Source organism: Hyalella azteca, unplaced genomic scaffold (assembly GCF_000764305.2).
Source record: "Hyalella azteca isolate HAZT.00-mixed unplaced genomic scaffold, Hazt_2.0.2 contig13457, whole genome shotgun sequence".
In the NCBI taxonomy this organism is placed as follows: domain Eukaryota; kingdom Metazoa; phylum Arthropoda; class Malacostraca; order Amphipoda; family Hyalellidae; genus Hyalella; species Hyalella azteca.
Window position 1 is genome coordinate 876,069 of NW_025943380.1, and position 10,389 is coordinate 886,457.

Here is a 10,389-nt window from a genome sequence, read left to right on the forward strand (position 1 = left end):
AGACAGAAAATATATAATACTTGATAATTAATATGCATTTATTTATCCATTAATAATCTATGATTTTCCTTGATATGGAAATTTTGTGAAAGCAAAAATCTAGAAATTTATTTTCGAAGAAATTTTCTACAAATTTCTTATACGAACTGGTGAACATCGTTTGTGTTTGTTTACCTTCCGTAGACCGTCCGGTTCGGACGTGAGGCAATATTCAGTCCGGACGTGAGGCAAGTGGTGAATAACCAAGTCCTCAGAAATTGGACATATGAAGTAAACAAATATTAGTGGTAAATGACAGATTTTACTCGTTCTATATATACTATTATTGCGCTGATAGGGTTATTAGAGATTCTACGGTTAATGAAAGGAGTCAGAAATAATTTCATCATTGTAATTAATGGGAAAATAGTTTTGAGTGCGAAATCTTTTGTAAATTAAATATGTCCTGACATACGTAACTGTCATCAGAAATTCCCAACATCGTCTTTACATACTTTTATGCAATGCTGCTTCATCGTCATGTGATAACGTCTTGGACAAATTTACGGCTGTACTTGCGGCCGGTTTCGCGGCTGGACTCTGCCTGAAATTTCTCCAATAGTACTGAACGTAGTTCAATGAAACTTGGTACACATATTCATTATGGCCTAACGGTGATGTCAAGCTCGTGACAATTATTTTTAATATCGCCTTCATTTATGAGTTATATGACGAAACGTACCGAAATTTGCAGTGTACCACTACGTCTCGGACAAATTTACGGCTTGTCTTGCGGCCGCCGGACTAAAAACATAGAAAAAACCTAGCCAATCAACGAAAACCTTGCAGGTTAGGTCCAGTTAGGAACAGGTTCCATTAAAAACACATAAAACCTAGAAAAACTCATAAAAACACTAAGAAAACATTTTGGCCGCGAGACCGGCTGCCAGTCCGGCTGTAAATTTGTCCGAGACCTGTGTACCAGCCATTTCTTCTAAAATACTGAACAGATTTTAATGAAACTTTGCATGTAGAAACCTAACCTCCCAACGGTGTGATGTTTAGCTCGTGACAATTTTCTACGCAAAATTGTGTTTAAATTCGCAGTGTACCAGAGCTGTCTCTTATACACATCTAGATGTGTATAAGAGACAGAACATAAACGACCGCGTGCATAGCTCACAATTGAAAGGTTTGAGGTTATAATGACGTAACATGTGCGCCTTCTTGTGAGAGTAATACATGAAAGTTTTGCTACACAAATTGCATGAAAGAGGTCTCATCGTACCATGCGCTCGCTCGTCATGCTTCTTGATGGAGTCNGTGGATTGTCGCCTTCTACTATTCAGTTTTGTAATTAATTTCCAACCGAATTGTGATCTATGAATAATTATTGAGAACATTGCCGACTCTTAGAACCTGAGTTAACACGTTAGAAATCTAGTCAACGTGATGCAGATATTTGTTCGTGTGTGATAGCCTTGCCGCGCATTCATCTTTAAACAACTTTAGTAGCACGGCGCAGGCTGGCGCACGGTGCACTTTTTTACCGGCATATTACGGCGCACGGCGCAAATTGATGCAATGATAATAAAAATTCCCGCGCACCTGGCACATCTTCCTGACCATGGTCGGCAGGGTGGCCCAGGCTGAGGCCAGTGGTTCAAGTTCAGAGTACCACTGTGTGTAGTCAATGTAGTGTAGTGTAAACTGTAAACTGTAAGCGAGTAAGACTGTACGCTGTCGCTGTACGCCTGTACCTAGTAGGCACTAGCTACTAGCTAGGCAGTACCTACCGTAGATAATAGATTGGCGTAGAGACTAGAGAGGTCAGGTCAGAAGTGCGGGTTCGATCCCAACTCTGTGCGCCAGTTTCTGGTTGAAATTGGCAACTTGGCATGGAGGCCGGGCGGTTAAGCAAAGAAATTTAGAAGCAGCGAGTTGCGAGTTCAAGCCCGCAACATGCTGTGGATGTTGCAAAGTTAAGAATCGGCGACAGCCTGACATCAGTGACATGCCTACCCAGCCGTGTTCTTGACGCTGGAGTCTGGACGGACGGTCACGGACCTTCGCTAAATATTCTCGTGGTAATGTGGTATATATATAGAAGTATGGTCAAAGATAAAGTAATATGTGATTAATAGAGTATTATTTGTCGGATGTCGGTGAAATTTACGAAATCAAGGGCGGTAGACACTTATGCTGTTTACTCGATGTGTGTGTGTGTGTGCTTTGTTGAAGGTGAAGAGATGACCTCACGCAGGCCGACTGTCACACCTGGACATGGCATTAATTGCTGGCTTTCCAAATTTTCCAATTGCAGCCACAGTCAAATTTTCCTGCTTGTAGGAGGTGGCTGTTATTTCAGGATTTCGATGAACGCAGCTGACTTTCTCCAACTGACATTCTTCATATTTCATTTGATCCGCATTGACACAAATTTTTCAATTACATTGAAATTTTGACCTTGAATTTTCTTGGGTTCAATTAATTATTAATTAGTAAGTTGTCTTTTTTAAATATTTTCTGGAATTTGTTATCAATTTAATTTTCGCTCAGAATCCTCAATTGAAAATGTGGTAAACTACTATCGAAAATTGATAGCATACTAAAAACCCTCCATAACACTAAGATATATTAATAAAATTTCAATTTGATTGAAAGTTTAGGTAGGAAGTTCGGATAAAATTCAGAATAATAATATGCATATAAAAATTACTTTTAAAGACAACACTTCTAAAGAATCAAGTGTCTCCGATGTTACACATGTACAATGAATTTAGAATGAATATTATTAGAATTAAATATTAAAAAATTACTTTTTCAATTTTATTTTATAATTAAAATTTTTAAAAATTATTTATTCTGTCAATTGATACATGCATTGTCTCCGACTTTACGAAAGTGTGCAAAATTTCAGATCGACTGAAGAGGTAGAAGTGTGTTAAATATCGATTATAAGATTTGTAGCAGACAGATGTGACAGATGTCGATGTGTTCTGCTAATAGATTATTTCATATGAAGTCTTCTGTATACTTGATACCGCGCACAGAAAAAGGGGTACGTTTCATTGCAAGAAATTACTAATATTAACACTAATCTCGATATTGGTAAAGAAAAATGGAGCTGAAGATTTGCATATGGTTCCTGATTTTCTTTGTTGTCCATCGCTTCTGGCCTCATCAGTGTTCTGGACGGAGTACGCGTTTGTATTCTGAGATAAATAAGCGTGGCGATTTTTCTTAACGAAACTCTAGCGCGTCCACGGAAGTTCAAATCCAAAGCAAATATATGTCGCTGGAAAATAGACACGAGGAAATCGAGAAACAGATTTTGCCTTGCTAGAACCCCAATTTTCTAAATCTCGTCAGAAATAAGACACACGAAGCAACCGATCTTGAAAACAGTTGGCGCTAAATTTCATTTTATTAAAATGTAACGTAAACTCAAGAAAAAATACTTCGCTCGCTAGAAAGTATACAGCGTAGTCTTGTGAACAAGACGCTCATGAGGTAGTGGTTGTTTGGACTCGCCAGAGAAATTGCACTTCTGTCTCCTTGAAAGTTTCACGTAATTTGTTTGTGTTTGTTTTCATAGGAGCTAAAAAGAACGATCAGAGGCAACGCATTTTTTTCGACTGCCAAAAAAGCAAATAAAATACATTGACACTTATGAAATTGCATAAGAAAACCAGACGCAAATTTGTAACAAGTTCGAATCAAATTGTCATCAATGAAAAATTGAAAAGTCATAATACTACCAGTAATTGCATCGAATTGTGGGGAAAAACATTTCAGCTGACAGATAAGATGAACCGTGGGGCAGGGAACCAAAAAGAAGCGAGGAAGAGAAATAAATCGATCTTAACTAACTGATCGTGTATTTATAACGGCAGGATAACCGCGAAACTTGTAGGAGTGAGAGTGTTCAACCGCACCTGTGCCTGGATGGCTGGTGTACGACGACCTACGAGTCAGACCCTTGGAAGCAGCGGTGAAGGGTGGATGTTCGTAGACCACTGTGCAGAACCAATCTTGTTCATTTCACAGCGTTAATATTATTCACAGGAAAAAATGATCATCAGATTCGCATTGAAATGTGCTCTTGTGTTACTTATTTTAGCCACTGCTTTGAAAATGAGTGAAGGTTTGTTTAATGAAAATTTCTCTTTGACATTTAGCTTAGCTGAGCTGTCTTGCGGAGACTGCTACGCAGGAGTGTGCCGTGCAAGTGATCTTAGCGTCATGCGGCAATGATGTAAACGTATATGATGTCATGCACTATCTTATACATGACATTTCTACTTGTCATTTCTGTTTTACTTTTGAAAATGTTCTGAGATGGAACTCCATTGGTTAATAATTGCCTCTAGTTATTTAGTATTCCTTTCCCTTCTTTTTTCACGATCGTTACGATCGTACTTCAACACATGAAGTTCGCGATCATGAAGATCATAACTCTTTTACGATTTGTTTAATAACGATTTTATTTCATTAAAAATAGTTTTTGCAATGCAGTTTTTTGGCTCGTATTATTTATTATGCCTGATTGTTATAATTTATACTGACGTAATATCCCTATATGAAGGCATCATGGCGCATTCAAAGATATATATTATTTTGTACGGATTTTTTATTAAAAATTTAGCACAACTTTCAATTGACTTTCCACTCAGTCAGTGTAACGTGTACGGATAACAAAGTTCAGTGTAAAATACTAGGCAGAATTCGATGCACGTAAAGCACCACTTTACGCTAGAGTAGTGTTGTTCACTTGAAAATATTTACACCATTATAGGTATATAAGAGAAAAATTGAATCATTATTCCGGCGTTAAATTTTTACTGCCGCGAATATTAACTATTTATTTATAATATATAATAAAAGTAAATATATCTTTATACTGCCACAAATATTTATTATTTATTTTTAACAATTAGTAAGTTTTTACCAAGCTTTCCAAAATATTTGCTTACGTTTACTACATAAATTCCCAAGCATATCCACTTCTCTCATTCGATCAGTTTATCTATTAAAACTTAAACATATGAATGGTCGAAGAATGCGGTTCCCCAGTTCATCGTCCAAATACGAAAGCGTTTGAACCCATTTCACTTTCTGGTCATTTTACTTTCTGTCTCTAAGCCAGTTTCATTAATCTTCCGTCTCAATGCCAGTTTCCTTTTCCTTTATCTCCTGTTTCTCCGCCAGTTTCCTTTTCCTTTTGCTTCCGTCTCTCCACCAGTTTTCCTTTCATTTCATTTCATTCTCTCCACCAGTTTCCACTTTCTTTCTCTTCCGTCTGTCCACCAGTTCCCCTTTCCTTTCCCTTTCTTTTCTCCACCAAATTCCTTTTCCTTCCGTCTATCCACCAGTTTCCTTTCCCTTTCCGCCTCTCTACCAGTTTCCTTTTCCTTTCCCTTCCGCCTCTCCACCAGTTTCCTTTCTCTTCCGTCTCTCAACAAGTTTCCTTTTCCTTTCACTTCCGCCTCTCCACCAGTTTCCTTTTTCCTTTCTCTTACGCCTTTTCACCAGTTTCCTTTTCCTTTCCATTCCGTCCCTTCACCAGTTTCATTTTTCTTTCCCTTCCATCTCTCCGCCAGTTTCCTCACCGTTTATGTTCCGTCTCTCCGCCAGTTTCCTCACCGTTTCCCTTCCGTCTCTCCGCCAGTTTCCTCACCGTTTCTCTTCCGTCTCTCCGCCAGTTTCCTCACCGTTTCTCTTCCGTCTCTCCTCCACTTTCCTCACCGTTTATGTTCCGTCACTCTTCCAGTTTCCTCGCCATTTATGTTCCGTCACTCCTCCAGTTTCCTCGCCATTTATGTTCCGTCACTCTTCCAGTTTCCTCGCTGTCTCTTTTCCGTCTCCGCACCATTCCCTGGTCTCTAATTTTCGCCCCCATCATTGCAGGCGCGCGCCGCTGCTTCTCATGCCGGTCGCGCGGCAAGCTCGGCGACTGCCGCGATACGTTCCCGTACAACGCAACGTACCTCGTTAAAGACGTCGAGGCTGTGCCCTGCGCCTCGGGCTGGTGCAGCAAGATCATCGAGGGCGACAAATATGGCGAAGGTATGGCTTAAACCATGTATCTATATAGTTTATATACTTGTCATCTGCGATGTATGACTATTGCTTAAAGCCTTAAACCATGCATCTACATTGTGTATATACTTGTCATCTACGATGGTATGACTACTATTGCTTAAACCACGCATCTACATTGTTTATATACGTGTCATCTGCGATGGTATGACTATTGCTTAAAGTAAACCATTCATCTATATTGTATATACTTGTCAGCACCGATGGTATATGATTATTCCTTAAACTATACATCGAATTGAATTGTTGCATACGAAAGTATGATCATTGAATATATTATATATTGTCATCGGATAAAACTATTACATGTAATTACAGTTTCCTCGCATCATCAATCTAATGCGATTTACAGTTGTACGGTATATCAATAATTACTTGCGTTCAGTGTTGTTCAAGTAAGATTGTAGTAAGTGTAAGCTTTACTGTTGAGATTAAATCTGTATAAATGTTTCTTGAATTATTTATATACTGCCAGAATAACGAGGTGATCGGCTACTGATATTTTTGGGGCAACCTTTTTCGCATGCGTTTCCGCACGAGTTCCTTGGTTTTGCGTAAATTAAACTGTTCAATTACACAATTTCTTCATTGTCGAAATCGTACATTGCTCTTACCTATTTACGTTGCGCCTCATATTGATTTTTGTCTTCGTTAATCTTGTTGATCCATCACTATCTCTGGTATTGCCGTGTTATCTGTGACTTCTTGGTCTTCTCGGCGCCGTGTTATCTGTGACTTCGTGGTGTTCTCGGCGCCGTGTTATCTATGACGTCGTGGTGTTCTCGGCGCCGTGTTATCTGTGACTTAGTGTTCTCGGCGCCGTGTTATCTGTGACGTCGTGGTGTTCTCGGCGCCGTGTTATCTATGACGTCGTGGTGTTCTCGGCGCCGTGTTATCTATGATGTCGTGGTCTTCTCGGCGCCGTGTTTTCCTCTATCTTATCTATGATAATATAGAGGATGTCGTGGTGCTGTCTGCGCCGTGTTCATTATAACAATCTATATTATCTACATGTCGTGGTGGTGCACTGTTATCTATATTATCTACATGCCGCTGTCGTGCACTGTTATCTATATTATCTACATGCCGCTGTCGTGCAGATCACGACCTGGCCACGGAGAGGTCGTGTCTGCAGCGTATCCCCCCCGACAGCACCCAGCGCTGCGCCGAGGTCGAGTGGAACAAGCGCAAGGTCAGCCCTGATTGAATTTTGTACGCATATTTTTAGCGCATTTTCTCATTTATGGAAAAAATGCACTATTGTGCTCGTTCTGTCCGTCCATCCGTCCGTCTGTCTGTCTGTCCGTCCGTCTGTCCGTGACTTCACGTTTTCGTCGACGAGAAAATGCGCTCTCTGTCACTCACTGCAGTGAGTACTGAGTTATGTTTTTATTTTATTCATGTACTTATACTGAATATATTATGCTCGTTCATGTAATAATAAATGGCATGTTCACTAATAACTTAAAAGCAAAGATAATGTTGATTTAATTCACCATATCTTCATTGTAAACGCTTGTCTCTAAAATGTTTTCGATGAATTGAACTTACTTGGCTCTTTGATATACTCACGAAATTAAATTTTTTATACTTAAGTTGGTGGCCTTTTTGAATTATGTACCTATTAGTTAATTACAGTAGTTATATACTAACTGTAAATGATGAAATTGTGAACATGCGGTCGCAAAAAGCATAAATGCTATAAACTCTAAGAATTAATGGCCTGAGTGAAGTCAATTTAAGACCATTCTCATTCAGGGATGAAAAATCATCACAATCATCTTCAATCACAATAATTTTCATTTTTGATGCAAGGAAAATTTTCTGCATTTTAAAATTTTCCCTTGAATTAACTATTCTTCCATCATTAACGTCTTTGATTTATTTATATTTTGATCGGTGACTAGATGAGTACCCTCAAAGCATTTCACGTCGTTATAACGTTGATTAAACGTTGTTTAGATGAAATCAACGTCGTTTCAACGTCATTTACCCTAAGGATCAGGTACTGTCATTCAGTGCACAATGGCAACAATTAATGCACAATTGTGAACAATTAACATACAAATGGGCTCAGCAGTCAGAAGTGCACGAATGATGTAAACTGAGAGCTGTATAACCTGCAATATTATTGTTATTAATTATTAATAATATAAGTTACCAATAATAATAGTAAATATTATTGGTAACTTTGTTGTAGACTTACCACCTGGAAATGTTTCTCAATGACTAAGTCGTGACTACGGCGGCTCGCTGCACTTGTAGAAATGAGTGAGACTTTGTCCCAATGATGATGCACTTATTGTGCTTGTAGGGAACATATCCTGACCCAAAAATATATGGGACATTAATTGTTTTGAGTGTGGTGGAGTTGGGAAAAAATGAATTGTCAACATGAATATGGTCACGAATTTTCAACATGAATATGTATGAGTCAGTTAATACCGACACAACGATGAACACATAAAGTGAATATCAAGGAATTTACAACACAACGATGAACGCAACGTGAATATCGGTGAATTTACGACATAATGAACACATAAAGTGCAAACCAATATATTTATAACCCACACGACTGAGGCAGTCACCATTGATGTCATTCTAAGGTCTATGCTGTAAGTTTGGAGACGTGATTCAAACAAACGAAAATCCCAAATTTAATGCCCTTTTCTGCTGAAAATCAACTTAAAAATTTTCATTGCACATGACTCGTGAACTCTTTCATTTAAACGGATGTTTATTAATAATTAAGGGACATTTTAATGATGCACCCATGACTAACGACGTCATAACGAAGAGCCCCGCAATAATGCCGTTTCCTTTCGCAAATCAACTTGAACATTTTTATTGCACATGAATCTTTAACTCTTTCATTGAAACGGATGTTACTAATAGTTAAGGGATATTTTATTGATGCACTCCCCATCTCCCCCACGGTGTAGGTGTTCGCGTGCTTCTGTGAAGGAGATCTGTGCAACTCTGCGCCCGTGCCGCCCTTGCCTGCTCTGCTGCTGCTGCTGCCTATAGCTGGAACCCTGTTGCTCTGCTGGTAGATTTCGTCATTATGGTGGTAGATTTTGTTTTTTCTGGTGATAGATTTCGTCGCTCTGGTGGTAGATTTTGTCACTCTGGTGGTAGATTTTGTCATTATGGTAGTAGATTTCGTCCGTTCTGGTGGTAGATTTCGTCGCTCTGGTGGTAGATTTCGTCGCTCTGGTGACAGATTTCGTCGCTCTGGTGACAGATTTCGTCGCTCTGGTGGTAGATTTCGTTCCAGATTCAAAGAAGAGATGATACAGGAAATAAGTAACTTATTCTTGCTTCAATTAGCGTAGTGTGCGTTTTCTTATAAAGGCTATTAGTTTTAGTAACGGAGGAGCTTAGTTCCACAGCATATAATTGTTGATATAATTTCGAAAACTTATTTATATGCTATTGGAACAACAGTTGAAATTCAAGCAATGTTCTGATTTGACGAAGAAGAAATAGTTTTTTCTTCCCGCTTTTGTTGTCATTTGTTAAATCTTCAAACTCGTATGACTTCGATGCTCTGGCAATCTGTCGGTATCAGCGAAAACTTCATTTAAAAGAAGTTATTGGTGAAATGTTTAACAAAATTTGTGATGGTTCTAGGTTAAATGCAGAAATTTGCTGATCGGGAATTCAAGCCAAAAGGAATGTGTTTTTATTATTTGATATGCAAAAAGACAAACATAACGTAAACAAAGCGGTATTGTGTAGAGATGTCAACATGATGCTTACGTTTCATCGTTAACGCACACAAATTAGCATGCAAAGTATACATGCTTGTTTACACGAATGACAATCATTATCGTGATTCTGTTAGAATATAGAGTAACTCCAGTTTTTTCAATCAATGGTAGAAAATATACACAGTATTCAGAATATTATTATAACATGTATATCATTTTTAGAATAGTAGTTAATTCATTATATCTATTGTCTCGAGACACGAAATTTACTATATGATATGAATAGGTATCTACTCCATATACTTTATCCATACTTTTCTCAAGCTCGTTTAATTTTCAATTAATACGATTATTTGTAGTCGATTTCATTTTGATGTGCTGGTTATTTATGCAAATTAAAATTTTATATCTAATAGGCATTTGCTATGAAGGATTTATGTGAATATCTAATTTTAAAGTTCACTTGTTTTTTTTTATGATTTTGTATTACAGAGAAAGTAGAGGTATTTATTATTCTTCTTAGCATTGCCCCTTTGATATCTTGTATTATGTATGTACAGTGTACACTGCAGTTATTTACAGTATACACTGC

At 38.2% G+C, this 10,389-nt stretch overlaps 1 protein-coding gene across 1 annotated transcript; it reads left to right on the forward strand.

Moving 5' to 3' along the window:
* Window positions 1–3,827: 3,827 nt before the first annotated feature.
* LOC108672519 lies at window positions 3,828–9,652 on the forward strand. Its single transcript, XM_018160201.2, has 4 exons — window positions 3,828–4,126; window positions 5,890–6,048; window positions 7,182–7,273; window positions 9,027–9,652. The coding sequence occupies exons 1-4, from the start codon at window positions 4,054–4,056 to the stop codon at window positions 9,135–9,137; spliced, it is 435 nt and encodes a 144-aa protein (XP_018015690.1). The 5' UTR covers window positions 3,828–4,053; the 3' UTR covers window positions 9,138–9,652.
* Window positions 9,653–10,389: the final 737 nt, after the last annotated feature.